The 18,353-nt window shown below is 39.8% G+C and overlaps 1 protein-coding gene across 1 annotated transcript in view; it reads left to right on the top strand.

The window, feature by feature from the left end:
- Positions 1-17,630, top strand: part of NFASC (neurofascin) — a gene marked incomplete at its 5' end in the record, with an annotated part of 146,907 nt that extends 129,277 nt beyond the window's left edge. The window contains 3 exons of the mRNA XM_081323164.1: positions 5,859-5,990; positions 7,428-7,515; positions 17,306-17,630. Of these exons, the coding sequence (XP_081179290.1) occupies positions 5,859-5,990; positions 7,428-7,515; positions 17,306-17,537 (452 nt within the window). The 3' untranslated portion in view covers positions 17,538-17,630. The remainder of the gene's footprint in view (positions 1-5,858; positions 5,991-7,427; positions 7,516-17,305) is intronic.
- Between the last annotated feature and the right edge of the window lie 723 nt (positions 17,631-18,353).

The following is an 18,353-nucleotide window of genomic DNA, read 5'->3' as shown; positions in this document are numbered from 1 at the left end:
TAAAACATCAAAACAATAAATAGTAACATTTTGATTCAAAATTGTCAAAGATGGGGAGGAAAGGTGCAAAATGCCCATGGGGAAGAGATGAGGTCTACACACACCATTAGGGGCCCAGGGCAGATCTTCAGAACTTTTCGGAAGGCCAAATGGGTAGGTGTGGATCACAATGTTCCAGATGGGATGAATTGTGCCAAATAAGACTCTTCTCCTGGACTCTGTCAACCAGAACTACTTGGCCAAAGAGTTCCACAGCATGTGCTTTCTGTTGGCATTGGTGGAGCAGGCCAATCCCACAGATGTGACCCAGTTCCTCAGATAACCTGACCCATACCATGACCTTCAATCAATTAGCTTTGAAGAGAAGTTAAGTAGAGCGTATTCTAAAGTTTACTCTGTAGCAGTGTTACCAATCTTACTTCACTATACAGGACCACCAAGCAGTGCTTTTCTTACTTGTAGAATGTCTCTTACCTTGGGACTACTTAGGATCTCAGAGAAGAATTAATGGCTGCTCTGGCTTTAGGGCTGTTTAAATAGTATTCATTCATTCCAGATAGAAATAAATTACTATACTTTGATTATAAAGTATTTGTTCTGTCTAACTGGTCCTATCTAACTGATCCTTTCTTCCCATCACACCACAAAATCAGGTCATGCTATACTGTGTGTGGCTTTGTTTTGATCTCTATCACAATATTACTCTAAAAATGAACGGATTTTTTTCCCCTTAATCTTCATCCCATAAACAGCTAAACCAAGCTGTTCTGAAGATAGGTTTGGTGGGAATCACAAGGCTGGTCAATCCATAAATCATAACTGAATAGAATAGAACAGCTGCACTGTACAGTATGTTTGCTGTGTTTTAGTTTTAGCATTGCCTGAGTGCAGGGTTTTGTGAATATGCTGAGGGAAATATTTCATTGTTGTAACAGCACTTTTTTTCCCCTTTATCTGGCACTTTAGCTTATCTGAACTGTTAACCTTGAGTCTCTTAAGATTAATTCTTTCGCTTGAAAGCTTTTCTATACTTGCATCATTAACAAAATCACCTTTGATTCCCAAACATTTAGAATGAGTCTGTATTCCCTTCCTCCCCGTTCTGTAGAATCAGTTAGCCTAATGCAAGCCTCAGATCCATTCAATTAATAACATACACCTTCCATTAGATGAATTGTATCAGTTCAAAGTTCCCTTTGTCCCATATTGTCAGAGCTTTTAACAGGAAATGGTTCTGTATAGTATATTCACTGCCAGTAGAACCACTGAAAATATCAAAAATTAAAGGCTAGGAGGTGCCCCTGAAATTTTGGGGGGTTGATTTGATTATACTTTTGAAAAAGCATCCTGTAGTGATGTAGATGCAGATTTTTCCAGACCAGTCTCTTCCTGTTTCATTGACAACAGAACATAAGTTTCTTCTTTTATATCAAATGAGACAATAATTTATTCTGCCAGCTCAGATGTTGTATTCACACAGCAGCTCTCCTATCACAACTGAGCAGTCTCTTAATCACAGTGGCCAGAAATGGAATTTAGGGCTTTTGAAAGCAAAGCACTTGTTATACAGACCTGTAGCCAAATTATGGAGTAGCAGGCAGGAGAAAGTATTTAGGGAGCAACCAAAATGTATACCCCACAACTCCAAAATGATAATCCCATTTGAAATAGTAAGGATGGGTCTTTTTATAATTGAGAGCTTGATAATGACTGAGATCATTAAGGCAGGCTAGAACCATGGACAGATCTAGAGTTTAGAACTAGATATTTATTCTCCCCTTCTGGGTCTGTAAGGTCAACAACGTCTTATACAGATAAAGCTGGGGCTAATGAGCCGAAACCAGGAAAACCACTTTGATGATCAGTCAGGAGTACACATAATTGTTGTTTTTTCTCAAGTAATGTTTATTTCATTATAAGATGAGAATAATGCAATATCACATACATATATTAACTGGGTACAGTAGTACTTTATGCTACTAGACATTGTTAACATTATGATGGCTTAGGTAAGTTAAATCTTTAAAAATAGGGGGAAAATTATATCAATGTTAAATATTATTTCTAAAACATTAATAAATTTAAGGTTGCTTGAATTGTACAATTGAAGCTCGGCATGGCATTAATAGACAAATGCCAAAAGCATTGTTATTTTATTATATTAAAAAGCTTTCCATTTTCTAATGTTTAATACTAAGGTCTTTGCTGTACTGTTATTTATTATTGTTTATAAATGTTTTTAAAAGGAAAAGGAAAAAAGAAGCCACCTGGACAGTATATAAGTGTTTGAGTTCTGATTCCCCCTTCTTTATACACCAATTGATCTGCAGTATTTATAAATATTTAGACCCTCAGAGAATCCATCGTGTTAGTGTTTGTATTTGCTTTGCTGCTTGCTTCATTGTGTATATGGAAACCATTCTTGATTGAATTTGGTTAAACTTCTGTTGCAAATATATGCTGTTAGTTTTCCTTCAGCTCATATTCTTCAAGTAAGATCCCAATCATATATCATTTAGTGTTGAGTCTTTCTTCCAATATTGGGGAAAGTTTATTCTTGCAGCTGTGAGCATATAGTTCAGTAAACTATGTTTCTTGTTAATATATTCTGAAATTATATCTACTTAAAAAACTGATTTAATTTCAAATGTAATTTCTAAAAGTCTCTGGATGGAACTATGTGTATCTTCCCAATAATTCTGAGAGGTTTTTACATGTCCAGAAGTGCACATAATTCTTCTCATTCCTGGCTTATCCCAAAGTCTCATTGCCAGGTAATTGCAGACATCTAGGACTATTAAGATTGACTCGCAATATCCTTAGGCAGCTGCTAGAATTGTAACTATCAAACCAGGTTCATCCAATAGCACCATTGCCTACTTCTGCTGTCTCTACGTATTGCTACAGTATATAAACCAAAGAAAACCCATCAAGTTTTTGAGGACTATTTCACTCTACAATAACTATTATATCATGTTTAGTTAAAAAGTTTATTAGAATCACAATTTTTCTACTTTGAAATCTCAGAGACTAGGCAGGTACTTATTATGTAGCAGTATGTAATATGTTATAATGATGGTGGTATTTCACTTTGAAGAAAATCTGAAGATGATTTTATGTGAAGATATGAAATCAGAAAAGTTTTATTCACATCTAACATGTACATGGCATATATGGTTTGAGTTAAAAGCAAGTGGCTCTGGGATATTTGCATTCCTCCTGTAATCAAACTCCTATTGTTAGTATTACAGAACTTAGCACTTAAAGTAAGTAAGCCCAGGGAGAGTGTAAAAAGGTCTGCTAGCTATCTACGTAGACTTCATTATAATATTGGCAGGACTTCAGTTCTGTATGGCTGCAATAATCTTCCATTAGTGCTATTTGTGACATTTTTAATTTATTGTAGATATCTTGAAAGCTGCTTATACGTGTTACTTCCTGCTGGTGTTCTGATGAAGCCATTAGGTTCTGGACCAATAGCACAATTGTAGTTTAATTCATGAGGAAGAAAAATTCTCATTGATTTTCATGTCATGAATTAAAGCATTAAGGCTTTTCACAGTTTGTTCAAAGTGAGTCATCCCTGCCGTGGGGCTTTCATACAACCTTGATGAGTTCTGCTTTTTCATGAAGCTGGAAAATGCACTATTTTGTTTAAAGTCCTCTTTATTTTAGAAATCTAACCATTATCTTTGCCCAAGAAAACCATGTGCTACAGAAAGTAGGAACTGATAGTTATTCCTGTTCCGGTTATTTACTATTTAAGAGAGTACCTAGAAAATTCATTAATTGGGTAGCATTTCATTAAGTGGATTAATATCTTCATTTTTCATGTGAAACAATTCAAAAATAAACTGAAATTACTTGTAATCAACTTTCTTTACACCACCCTAAAATATGGAAAATCTATAAGGAATATCATAGACTAGTAAAGGTTTACTCTACAGAATAGTTGATTATAGGGAAATACAAACCATCTCATCAAATTCTTGACCCCTTATAGCTAATCTGCAAGGATAAAAATATTCGTGCATGGACTCCACCTGAAGGAATAAAAATAGTCACCCCTCATTTTTTCAGCACAAACCCTGTTCAGTGAGTTCCCTGGTTGCTGGGGCTACTGCTGCAGCCATAATTTTAAGACAGATCCAACTTCAAATGGTCACTGAATTAATGGTCATATATTGAGGACTGCTTATATAAGATTGCACAAGTTCAGAGTTGTTTCTAAAATGCTCCAAATTCCTATCCCAAATGTTTGCTCCATTTATATCATAATTGAACTAAATCCTACCATATCAGATCCGATGAAAGGATTGCCTTCCTTGTAACAGTTTGGAAAATGTTTTGACTTTGATACAGAGCAATTTGTAATATAGTTCCTTTAAGAATAATGAGACAGATTATAACTGATTCTGGGGTCTATCAACGTATCGGGTATGTTAGAGGCATGAATATACTTTGGAAGATATATTAGCTTTAAGCTCAAAAAGCTCAGATGAATGTAGAAATAAGTAACAGGGGGGGTAATTAGAATAAGTGAATGAAGATATTGTCATGCAGCTACCACAGTTTCCATACTCATGTCAGAATATGCATGACACAAGTAGTTAAATGTATTCCCATGGTAACATCACCCTCATTTCTTATTACTGATGGTGAAGATTGTAGAATTGCATAACTTCTCAAAGGGAAAAACCATCTAGTAATGCAGTATTATGCTTATTTTCTTTTAATATAAATGGTAATGGTACCATCAAATTGTATTAGTGAAATAATTCAATAGTTGGGTGATCAGCATCAGTCCTGTTATTATGACAGCTTTCTTATATCAATGGAGTGGTGCCACTCACTTTTGTACTAGCGGGAATTGGCAGTCATGTACAGATTGCTTAATCCAGGCCATTACACTGATACATTGGGACTGGGAAGTCAATAAGAGCTACAGAGAAAAATGAATCACATAGAATTGCCTCATAGCGGAACATTGGTATATCCTAAGCTTCTATTCCCTGTGGTTTCAATGCCCTCTTTTAAAACATTGATTTTTCTCTTCCAATAATATAGCAGTCACTATATTGGAGTGGGGTGGGGAGAGCAAATGGCACAATAGTAGTAGTAAAAGAGGTAGTATCTTCCATCACTTTCTGAGCTTATTCTGCAAGGATAAATCTTTCTAGATTTTTACCAATATTTTTACATTTCTATAACATTATGGTGGCAGTTGAATCTTAATGATTTGGTATTAAACTGGCCCAAATTGCCAAGAGTCAAGATGAAAGAGCACAACTTGATTATTCAAGTGCTACAAGGGTTTGCTTCTAATTCCGATCCCACTTACAATATTCAGGGAAATGAATGGTGTGTTGGAAAGGTGGTTTTGTTTTGTTTTGTTTTTTTAGAAAATCTGTTTATTTTACCTATGTGCTGGATGAAACTCAGCCTTCTTGTGGAGAACTTCACACCCTCTTTTGAGGTATCAAGGCATTTTCCTTTACTGTAAAGAGAGATCAATTCTGTTATCCAGCTGTTTTTTGGGGGGAGGGTTTCCTGCTTCCTCTTTATATAGCCTTCCTTGGTTGGACAAGGACATGTTTCTCTTCCTCAATTTTTCAGCATTGTTGGAGTGGATCTAGGCTTGTGGTGCAGTTACATACAGAGTAAAACTTTATGCACACAGGCATTTCACATGCCAATCACGCAAACTAACGTGGTTATCAAAGGACATCCGTTTTAAAATATGAACATTGGGAATCCATGGGACTGGATCAAATTATTCTGGCTTGATAATTTAATTTATCACTATAGTATGGATTGGTTCTATTCTTTAATTTTTCTTTTTCAACTCCTTCAAATAGCCTATACTAAGAATCAAGGGGACATTGCAACTCAGGGCTGGTTTATTGGACTGATGTGTGCCATCGCTCTCCTGGTCCTGATTTTGCTGATAGTTTGCTTTATTAAGAGGAGCAGAGGAGGAAAATATCCAGGTAAGGGAAATACCTAGCGTTGATATAATGCTCTTTGTTTGATTTATTTTGAAATATATAATTCTGAATCTTAATTAATTTTTCTAATCTGAAAGCACTGGAAAGATTTATTCCCATAACCACCAAACAACTGGGACACTAAAAAAGAATTAATGTTATCAAAACAGGGTAAAAGGGATTTCTTGCTAGATAGGGATGCTTTATTTCATTATTTACATTAAGATTTGATTGAATTTATGTTGGTTATAAAACTGTTAGCTTATTTTCTGGAAAAGTATTATTAACACGTTCCCCCTTTGGGAAAGGAATCCTTCCTTTTTCTCCTCTGATTTTGAGTTGAATGAATCATTTTAACTACTCTTTTCATTCTTTTATATTTGGTATCAACTTTTAGCACCTTAAGTAGCTAGATTTTATTACTTTTTATTTCTTTGTTTATTTCGCAATCAATTTTTAAGGCTTACCTACTCATAATTCTGGATGGCATATAAATTAAAAACACACCCAATGCAAGGAACGAGACAAACAGGAATGGACGTAGCCAACATATCCATACAAAAAGCATAGATCTCTTGAAAGCACATATCCCCCTAACTTATTCCCTAGGGAAAGAAGCAGATCTTCAGCACCCATTTTAAAAACAGTAGGACTCAGACTAGCAAACTACCAGGGTGAGACTATTGGAAAGGACACCTGCCTCTTGGCCACATCACATGATTTTGTTTTAGTGATGGAACCTGGAACTTGTCCCCTTGTTGGATTTACCAAATGGACAAACAATGAGAGAGAAGTGGTGCCATGAAGGGCTTCACAGGTCACAACCAGCACCTTTACTTGTATCCAGAAATCATTGCAACTTACAGAACAGATGTATTACATGGAAGTACTGAGATATACTGTAGCCATAACTGATTGAGTTGCCACATTCTGGACCAGAGGCAGCCACTAGATAGCACATTGCAATATAGTCAGGATACACATTGAAATAATATTTAAATACAATGTTTATTTATATGGAATTATGTCTTAATATTGGTAGTATATGTCTCCCTGTATTATTTTGGACAATGTATTATGGTTGTATGAAGATTGCCATATTTTCTCCCTAAGTCTAGAAATTTCTTGAATGGAAGTATTTCCTGAAAGTTGAATAAAACAGTCGTGATGTGGAAATTACATAGCATTCATTGCTCAATATCAATATCATTTTGCTGTACATGAAACATCACTAGTCAGCTGGAAAGAATAATATACATCTTTAGCTATATAAGTATCATTGTAACTGGCTAAGGCAGAAGCTTTAGCTTTCCTTCTGGTGTGCACTTGATTTGATGCATCGTGGACTTTGGCACTGAGGCATTCAGGCTTGGAGTCTACAAAATATGCAGATTGAATCAATCCTTTTGAGTTTTTAATTGTTTACATATAACTTCACAGTGCGAGCAAATAAAGATGTGCCCCTGGATCCTGATGACCAGAAGGTAGATAATGGATCATTTGATTACAGGTATGTTTCTCACTCAACGTATATATCAGGCATTTGCTATCTGCTTGCCATTACAAATAACTCCTTTCTAATTTCATTTTCATGAATTTATATCTTACTCTTCTGTATCCTTCCAGTGTTGCTTAAAATCTCTACCAAAAGAAGAACCAGTCTATGTATTCAAAAAATATAAAAATGAAATCAGTATTTTTAAAATTGGTCCACTGAAGGTTATGAGTGAAAGATATGTAGGTATATATATAAACACATGCATACACATAGAGATATATTTCTGCATGTCAGAACCATCCTCATGAAGGATGGAAATCCCCTAGGCTGAGTCATACAAATATACATGAAATTTAATCTTTCATTTTCTGACTCAGTAATGTAGTTCCAATAATTTCGTATCATCTGATTTATCTATACACGTAGATCAGTTCCAACCTTTTGAAATCTGAAAGGATAACATAGTTTTCTTATTGAGAATTTAATCACTTTTGAATATTGAATAATGAGCTCTGTTGAGTGGGGATCATTACATCAGATAAGAAAGATAGGCACTGTTGGAGAGTTAGCAATTTCCAGAATCTTTTTTGGTCTGTAGTGCAAAACCAGATCTGAGTAAAAACATATGGCTCATTCTGCTAGTCCACCTCAGAAATGGGAAGAATAAACAGCCAGTAGGTTATTCTTAGGAAGAATAAGCCTACATTTTCAAAAACCAATGAGAAGCTTCATATTTCTGATTTACTGAAGGATATGTAGCATATTAAATCTTTCTGACAATTACCGTGCTATAACTTCTAACACCATCACTACTTCATATAAATCAAAGACATCTTTTTAAGGACCACAGCCACTTTTTCTCTTGATTTTTCAAAGCAAAAGTGTGTTCTTTGGCTGTTCACAGATGGGTCCTGCATTCAAGGTTTACATTTGTTACACCTTTACTTCCAAGGAACTGAAACAGGTAACACTGCTACCACTTGCTAAATTAACCATTCATTGTGAGTCTGTGTAACTTGGTGCTTCAGTCCCTTGCTTGCTATTAAAATAAACAAACAAGCAAACAAAAATAAATGTCCAGCTATTCTAAAACTCTAGGATGATTTATTTAAAATACAATTGCTATCCTCACAACTTCAGTACTCTTATTTTATAGCTAACAAGAATAAAAATGATAAAAAAATCTTTATTAAAATTGCAGTGCAAGGTCTGGCATTGTGTATATGAAACTGTATAGAGAATTGTCTACAGGACTTTGAAAAAAACAGCAGTGTGTAAATCTTATAGTGCCAGATCATATTAATTAAACTACTTGGTTAATTTAATAGCTATGTGTTTTAAGCATCAGAGTTGCTCTAATAATAGCCATTCCAAACTTGTTCCCTTCCAGGGTTGTTTTTAAACAGCGAAGTCACAATTCCAAAATATATTAATTATGATTAAGAATTCTTCAGGCTGCTCAAATCAAACTAAAAACTATTTTGGGTCCATTTAGTAGATTGAATAAATGAGTTCCTTGGGAAATATCATAAACCATTAATGAATTATCTAGATGAAAGTATACTCAAGTATTCTTAGCTAACTTGAAAGACACTATCTTGACTCATGAGATGTGAAGAAATGAAAGTTGCAAATATGTTACATTATAGCAAAGGACACTGTAGCACAAAATGGAGGAAGATTCCTTAATACCAGCCATCAAAAGTGTTGACCCTGAGATGAATCCTCACTTTGCAGGAGTATTTAGCAATGTGAATACTGTATCATGCTCCTCAGCCTCAGTTGCTGATAAGAGAATATTTGTAGCTAGGATTTGCTTGTTTTTAACTGTTTTATTTTTAATATTCATTTGGATGTTTTAAACTTTTTATATCATGCAAATCATCAACAGTTAATTGGGTTACAACAGGATATTGATGGAATGAATAAGTAAAATTTCTTCAGGACATGGATAGCCACTATTTTTCTTTTTCTACTGTGGGGGGAAAAGCCACATTGTAGTCTTCCTCTTCAGCTAGAGCTGAATAAAGTTGTGTTATTCTGCTGATGGAAACATATTATTAAAACCTACATTTTCCCTATACATATTCCAAATCTCCTCGGGGGTGGGGATGTTTGTGTGTGTCAGAGGATTCCTTGTATCAGAATTGTACATGACAAAATATGAGAGTGAAGAAAGGTCCAATTTCACCAGCAGAAGTACTCTAACTTAACCATCTTCTTTCCAAAACATAGTTAAACTTGTAAATGATGTTATCTTGCTTCTTAAAAATAAAAGAATAAAACATTCTTGGGGAAAAAATGCATGCAGATAAAGTACAACATTGTAGCTTCAGTTTATGGCAGAATAAAGATTGGGTCAATGACATAGAAGCAATTCTTAACATTAAGAACTGCCTGTCTTGACTAATTACTGAAGTATTCTTATGATTGTTTTTGTTTGTCCTGATTACTAGGAAACTATCTTTAATAGTTAAATCTGGGCTGAGTTGAATATTCATCTATAGCAATGAACTGGCTGAATCATTTTATTTTACAAATATCAGTGTTATATGTGCAAGAGGAAAAAAAGCTGTGATATAAAATATTATGCTTTCTTCCATTGGAGCCTTGGAAAAAAGGCTTTTCAGTGTTTTTCCCCCCAAAACATGGATGGACAACTTAAGGCAGGGTATTAAAGAACTGACACATCACAAGAAATCAGAATAAAAGAGAAAATGACTAGCTGACAGAGAAATGTGGCTAATTAAGATTCACGGCCATTGAGATGTGACAGATAGCTTTTTAAAGTGAACAGGATATAAGCTAGCATGTTTTCTTTAATTTGTTCTCTTCCTAATTCACAGAAATATGTCTGACACACTCTGATCATGTCCTTCAGACCTGTAAAAGTGTATCCATAGAGCACGCCAATAGCTACGGGCTATAATTAAGAGATATACTGTCATTTCTTTCTACTCTGCTGCCAGACTAATAGTCTCCTTATAAGAGGAATAAGCTATAAAGTCTTTAGCCATTAATAGTGCTCATTCTATTAGACATTTGACAAGAGAGGAGAGGGAGAGAGGGAGAGAAAAGGAAAGGGAACAACTAAAACATTATATCCATTGTACTTGTTCAGTATCCTTCTCCTCTCACTCTTCATGTTTTAATACAGTATATCTCTACCAGGGTCCAAATCAGACTAATCCTGGTATTTTCAATTGCAGTGCCAATTTCAAGACATAGAAAATAGTCCTGGTGATAGTGAAGCCAGAACTTGAGCATTGCTTATTAAAGGCTAGAGGACTTACTGTATTATTTTCACCCAATCTCTCTTTTTTTAAAAATCCCATTTATATCCCACCCTTCTTCGAAGACTCAGGGCGGCTTACAACCTAAGAAGCACAAATCAATGTGCTTAGCACAATGTTCCCTGACTGTTGATAAGTGATTTCATATGACCTCAAGATAGCCTTTCTGCACTCCAGTGATTTTTGTTATTACTTTCTGGCACCTAGATGGAAATATTCAGATAAGATCTGTTACTTAATTTTCAGGGCTCTTCCTCCTCATAATGCTAATCACTCCTGTTTTCTTTAAAGGAAGCTGGAGTGTCTGTCTAGAACTCAATGAAAATGTTCTAAGAAACAGCCAATATGCTTTTTTCCCGTTTCCCACTTTATTTCTATATGAGCAAATTTTTATGTGAATATACAAAAGAGGTGAGCTTTCCCCTCTAGACCTATGATATCTACTTCCCTTCCAATCTGCTCATCTAAAACTCTCTCCATGGAGGAAACTCCAATACATAATTCTTTTTCATCCCCCTTCCTCTTTGGTCCATTTTATCTAAGGTTGAGACCTTTCCTGGAAACGCTTTTTTTATTTTTTATTTTGCAAGACCATATTTTGTTTTACATCTCTGAGAGAGTGTGATTAAAGCCTTCGGATATAGTGGCTTGTTTAGTTGGAGTAAAATTGCTAGAATGAGGACATGTCTGGAGTGGCAGTGAGAGCCTGCCACCATGGCTCAGGTTTGACAGTGCTCACCTGGTGAGGAAGGGGGGTATCATTGACATTTATCAACAACTTGGTGTGTTTTTTTTAAGTTATTGCACACAATTAGCAGTTTGTGTTTTAAATTGGCTTTCATTTGGTACTTTCTTAGCCCTTCCAAAAAGAAATAACTATTTACTATTATTATTATTTATTTAGCATTGATCCCTAAAATTCAAATCTATATTATTTTGCTCTCTGATCAGGCTCTTTTTGCTTCTCTCCTTGTTTTATTTTCATCTGTTCTTGTCATTTTCACCTTATCCTTCTACATGGACCATGAAGGTCTCTTGAAAGGTAGGAATGACCCAAACCCTTGCACACACTTTCTTTCACCGTTTTTAAGCATATCTAATTTCTAACTTCCTTCCATGTTTCTGTTCCAACGGTTTTCATCTAACAGAGTTAAAGAGTAATTTCTTTCTTATTCTGAGATTCAGGCGTCCTGTGTCCATAGAGTTGCATTCTGGCTCTAGATTGAGAGCCAACATCATATCCAATGATATTACAGTGGCCCTAGCTTCATTCCTTTTTCTTGACTAATATTTATATGTGCAATGGGAATCTGCACACTTGAGTGGTAATTACTGTCATGAAAAAGGGTCTACTGGATTAGAGACTTTAAGTAGTTCCATATTATCTGGTAAGCTACTGGTATTTTAAAAGCAATTATAACTGACTTCACTTACTCAATGCTAAAACAAAAGAAGCATGGTCAAGAAGAAGCCAGCAGTTCAGAAGTTCAGATTGAAGATCTTTCACTCACAAATTATTCCTTCCAATGTAATGCAACTCTTGAACATAATGCTCCTAAACCAATTTCACTAGTGGCTTGGCTGACTGTATTTAATATATTAAATAAGCTACAGGATTTATTTAATAAGTACATTGTATTTGTGCATTAAAGGCTGAATACACCTATTTTCCTAATGTATTAACAAGGCAGTATGGTTACTTTTTTGGCTTGCAATCTAGAGAGCCATGTGCAGAACATCAGAGTATTTGGGGTATGTCAAACAGCATTTCTTAACATCTGCTTTTCAATAGCAGTCCTCTAGAATAAGGATGGGATGGCTTTATGGAAAAAGACAAAACATAAAACGAAAGACTTCATACAGGATACATTGCTGTGTGGTTCTCTGGAATCTAGCCTTTGGGAGATCAAAATAGGAAATCCCTTGAAAACTTTACTGCCATTAAATATGGAAGGGGAAAATTTTCATTGCAATTACATTTTATTTAAATACTTGTTTTAACTTGAAAACAAAGACCTCTAGCATATGTGGCTTTTGCTGTTCTTGTCTTTATGCCTTCTTTTATAATGCTAAACCATTCTGTCTCAAAGCTCCTCTTGACTTAGGTTCAATTACTTACCCAATTCCTGATAATAAAATTAACTTGTGCCGTTACAAGCATGTTAATCCACGTTTGCAAAACATGAGATTTACAGTTTACTAAGATATTCAAAAGCAATATGTATGCACTTTTGAACATTTGCTCCTTCCAGAAGAAAAAGAAATTCCTCTTCTCATTTCAATAAAGAACATTGTACCTGGGACTGCAAGTAACCTAGAATGATTATCTATCTGCTGGCAATTCAGATCACATCAGAGCAAGATGTAACTTTCAATATTATAGTACTGATCTACTGGACATGTTGAGAAAGAGCAATGAAATGGCAATACTGGAAACCAAAAGTCATTTGTACTGTTTTAACTGCCCTGAGTCCTTCAGGAATAGGGCAGTATATAAATCCAACTAATAAATAAATAAATTTGTGATGTTAATATAGCTATTAATATTTGCACAACTTGCAAACAATTAAAGGAATACATCTCACATGAGTATCCAGTAAAGCCTTTAGGCAGTTCAGACTTAAAGACAAAAAGTGTTAAGTGCAGGGGTGTTGGTCATGCCTCTGGAAGAGAGAAAATGCACGAATATGGCATTAGTCTGCAACTCTGAAAGCAACCATATCTTTTCTTGAAATTGTGCAGTGCCTAGAGAGGACAGCTATAGTGCCCTGAGTAAAATGTAGCTGCTTTAAGGTGTTGCAGAGAAGTGCTGTGTTCACACTTCTGTGCACTTTAAAGTGCATTTTGGCAATCAAATCCAAATTCATAACTATCAACAAGACTTAGTCCTGGGAGTCTCTCTCATCTTTTTTAAAAAGACTCAAAATAGTTAACCCATCTTACAAATTTTGCAGAAGCTTTCTCAAGGTGGCAAAGAGAAATGTTATCATATGTCTATTAAAAACAAATATTCCCTTAAATTGAGCTTGATTACTATATATTAATGCATTTTCTTGACGCCAATATGGTCATCATTTGTCTTTGCCATTTTTTTTAAAGTTTCCAATTTAGCTCCTACAGTCCTGAGCTTTTCTGGTGGTGTCCTGGTGTACAATTACCGTATATACTTGAGTATAAGCCGACTCGAGTATAAGCCGAGACCCCCAATTTCACCCCCCAAAACTGGAAAAAGTTATTGACTCGAGTATAAGCCGATCCGCCGTTCTGCAAGCCTGAATACACAGGAATACCCTGTGTGGCCGCGGCTCGTCGGCAGGTCTCCGTTCCTCCTGCCGACCTTTGGGGAGGTTTGGGCGCCTCCCCAAACCTCCCCAAACGTCGGCAGGTCTCCGTTCCTCCTGCCGACCTTTGGGGAGGTTTGGGCGCCTCCCCAAACCTCCCCAAACCTCGGCAGGTCTCCGTTCCTCCTGCCGACCTTTGGGGAGGTTTGGGCGCCTCCCCAAACCTCCCCAAACCTCGGCAAGTCTCCGTTCCTCCTGCCGACCTTTGGGGAGGTTTGGGCGCCTCCCCAAACCTCGGCAGGTCTCCGTTCCTCCGCGCAGACCTGCCGACCTTTGGGGAGGTTTGGGCGCCTCCCCAAACGTCCCCAAACCTCGGCAGGTCTCCATTCCTGTTTGGGGAGGTTTGGGCGCCTCCCCAAACCTCCCCAAACCTCGGCAGGTCTCCGTTCCTCCGCGCAGACCTGCCGACGTTTGGGGAGGTTTGGGCGCCTCCCCAAACCTCCCCAAACCTCGGCAGGTCTCCGTTCCTGTTTGGGGAGGTTTGGGCGCCTCCCCAAACCTCCCCAAACCTCGGCAGGTCTCCGTTCCTCCGCGCAGACCTGCCGACCTTTGGGGAGGTTTGGGCGCCTCCCCAAACGTCCCCAAACCTCGGCAGGTCTCCGTTCCTGTTTGGGGAGGTTTGGGCGCCTCCCCAAACCTCCCCAAACCTCGGCAGGTCTCCGTTCCTCCGCGCAGACCTGCCGACCTTTGGGGAGGTTTGGGCGCCTCCCCAAACGTCCCCAAACCTCGGCAGGTCTCCGTTCCTGTTTGGGGAGGTTTGGGCGCCTCCCCAAACCTCCCCAAACCTCGGCAGGTCTCCGTTCCTCCGCGCAGACCTGCCGACCTTTGGGGAGGTTTGGGCGCCTCCCCAAACGTCCCCAAACCTCGGCAGGTCTCCGTTCCTGTTTGGGGAGGTTTGGGCGCCTCCCCAAACCTCGGCAGGTCTCCGTTCCTCCTGCCGACCTTTGGGGAGGTTTGGGCGCCTCCCCAAACCTCGGCAGGTCTCCGTTCCTCCTGCCGACCTTTGGGGAGGTTTGGGCGCCTCCCCAAACCTCGGCAGGTCTCCGTTCCTCCTGCCGACCTTTGGGGAGGTTTGGGCGCCTCCCCAAACCTCCCCAGGTCTCCGTTCCTCCTGCCGACCTTTGGGGAGGTTTGGGCGCCTCCCCAAACCTCGGCAGGTCTCCGTTCCTCCTGCCGACCTTTGGGGAGGTTTGGGCGCCTCCCCAAACCTCGGCAGGTCTCCGTTCCTGTTTGGGGAGGTTTGGGCGCCTCCCCAAACCTCCCCAAACCTCGGCAGGTCTCCGTTCCTCCGCGCAGACCTGCCGACCTTTGGGGAGGTTTGGGCGCCTCCCCAAACGTCCCCAAACCTCGGCAGGTCTCCGTTCCTGTTTGGGGAGGTTTGGGCGCCTCCCCAAACCTCCCCAAACCTCGGCAGGTCTCCGTTCCTCCGCGCAGACCTGCCGACCTTTGGGGAGGTTTGGGCGCCTCCCCAAACCTCCCCAAACCTCGGCAGGTCTCCGTTCCTGTTTGGGGAGGTTTGGGCGCCTCCCCAAACCTCCCCAAAGGTCGGCAGGTCTGCGCGGAGGAACGGAGACCTGCCGAGGTTTGGGGAGGTTTGGGGAGGCGCCCAAACCTCCCCAAACAGGAACGGAGACCTGCCGAGGTTTGGGGACGTTTGGGGAGGCGCCCAAACCTCCCCAAAGGTCGGCAGGTCTGCGCGGAGGAACGGAGACCTGCCGAGGTTTGGGGAGGTTTGGGGAGGCGCCCAAACCTCCCCAAACAGGAACGGAGACCTGCCGAGGTTTGGGGAGGCGCCCAAACCTCCCCAAAGGTCGGCAGGAGGAACGGAGACCTGCCGAGGTTTGGGGAGGCGCCCAAACCTCCCCAAAGGTCGGCAGGAGGAACGGAGACCTGGGGAGGTTTGGGGAGGCGCCCAAACCTCCCCAAAGGTCGGCAGGAGGAACGGAGACCTGGGGAGGTTTGGGGAGGCGCCCAAACCTCCCCAAAGGTCGGCAGGAGGAACGGAGACCTGGGGAGGTTTGGGGAGGCGCCCAAACCTCCCCAAAGGTCGGCAGGAGGAACGGAGACCTGCCGAGGTTTGGGGAGGCGCCCAAACCTCCCCAAAGGTCGGCAGGAGGAACGGAGACCTGCCGAGGTTTGGGGAGGTTTGGGGAGGCGCCCAAACCTCCCCAAAGGTCGGCAGGAGGAACGGAGACCTGCCAACGTTTGGGGAGGTTTGGGGAGGCGCCCAAACCTCCCCAAACGTCGGCAGGTCTGCGCGGAGGAACGGAGACCTGCCGAGGTTTGGGGAGGCGCCCAAACCTCCCCAAACGTCGGCAAGTCTCCGTTCCTCCGCGCCCTGCCTGCCTGCTTCTTTCCGCTGCGGAAAGAAGCAGGCAGGCAAGGCGCGGAGTTTGGGGAGGTGCGCGCGCACCTCCCCAAACCTCCCCAAACTTCGGCAGGTCTCGGACGGCGGTGGCTTGGGAGAGGTGCGGGCGATCCCGGAAGCACCAAAGCCTCGGCCGCGCACAAGTCCTCGGTAAGTTTTTTTTGTTGACTGGAGTATAAGCCGAAGTGGAATTTTTCAGCCCAAAAAGTGGGCTGAAAAATTCGGCTTATACTCAAGTATATACGGTAACAAGATTTGACTTAAGACATTGCGTAATTTTCTTCTTGTTTCCTTGTTTCTTTTCTTTTGTTTTTTGAGATCAGGCCTGCATCATTTTTTAAAAAATTGCATTCATATGAAATGGCCAAAATGAAGCTAAAAAGACTTCTGTCCTCTTTAGATCTACTGAAAGACTTTCAACTAACTTGTCAGTGAGTGCACTTTGGACCAAGTGTATCTTTGATGAAATGGGATTTATATAAACTAGAACGCTCAGAACTGTGATATATTATTCTCCTATATGGCTTGCTAACTTTTATGTTTTTGGCTCTTCAAGATGACTTTCCCTATCATAACATTTAGGGACTTCCTTCTCCTAATTTCTGTAGGTTCTTTGGGAAATGTTACTTTTTGCCCCTAAATATTTCCAGGCATCTGTATTTGCAAACATCTCACCATATTTTCCTAGATCTTTATGCACAGTTGTTGCCTTTTTGTGTATCATCATTTGGACACTGCTTTCAAATTCCATGGTTATGCTTTTCTTTTAAACCATATTTTCTCATTTCTGATGCCTCTCCTTTTCCTTTTAATGCCAGTGATGAAGACAACAAGCCACTGCAAGGCAGTCAGACCTCCTTAGATGGCACAATAAAGCAACAAGAAAGTGATGACAGCTTGGTGGACTATGGAGAAGGAGGTGAAGGACAGTTCAATGAAGATGGATCCTTTATTGGCCAGTACACAGTTAAGAAGGACAAAGAGGAGACAGAAGGCAATGAGAGCTCAGAAGCCACATCACCAGTAAATGCTATCTATTCCCTGGCATAACACTATATATTGAAGCAACAGCAGCTAAATAAATAAGTTGGTATGGGTCAGCAGAGTCACCATGAACAAGAGAATGCAATCAGGGTAGGGCAACAAAGGCCAAACACACAAACCCAACCAGTGCCACCATCTCTTTAGCAAATGGTATAGATGCACTGACTGCTGAAGTAATCATACTGCAGCTGAAATCTGAGCTAACCCACCAGAGGTCAGCTGAAGAGCAGAATGCAAAGATTCTGTGCCCCAGGCTTCGGAACTTGGACTGAAATAAACATCCCTCAATACCCCCTTTGTCTGATTTGTGAGATAATGCAATTTCCTTCATTAATAATGTATACATCTGACCTGGGGAGGGGGATCCTTTTTTTTTAAGGATTTGATGTTGTCCTCAGAAAAAGAAACGTCTGAACGTGGGGGGGAACTGGAATAGGGAGTGGTGATAAAGCTGAGCACATAATGGCACGCCCCTTGCTAAAACAGCATGAAACCACATTGCAGAATCAGTTATTGATTTAAATGATGAACTGTTTTATAAACAGGAACTTTTCTGAACATTTATTTCTATTGGAGATCATTGTAGACAGGCCCTAGCCTATGCTTTTCACTAAGCAAGGTATATGCTGCTTCTTCCTATGAGATAACATGGTTCCATAATAGGCTTCAGTGTGGAAGCTATCAAGTGGGAAAGGCAGGATTGTTGCATCGACTGAAGATCTCACTTTTAGCTCTGTATTTCAATTTCTGCTTCCCCGAGAAATAGCAAAATGAAGTTGTGCTCTACCCATGCTATCAAAGAGTTTAATGGAAAAGTTGTAT

The sequence above is a fragment of the Vipera berus genome, assembly GCF_964194415.1.
Source record: "Vipera berus genome assembly, chromosome: 3".
NCBI lineage: Eukaryota > Metazoa > Chordata > Lepidosauria > Squamata > Viperidae > Vipera > Vipera berus.
This window is presented reverse-complemented; position numbering and strand designations above follow the sequence as displayed.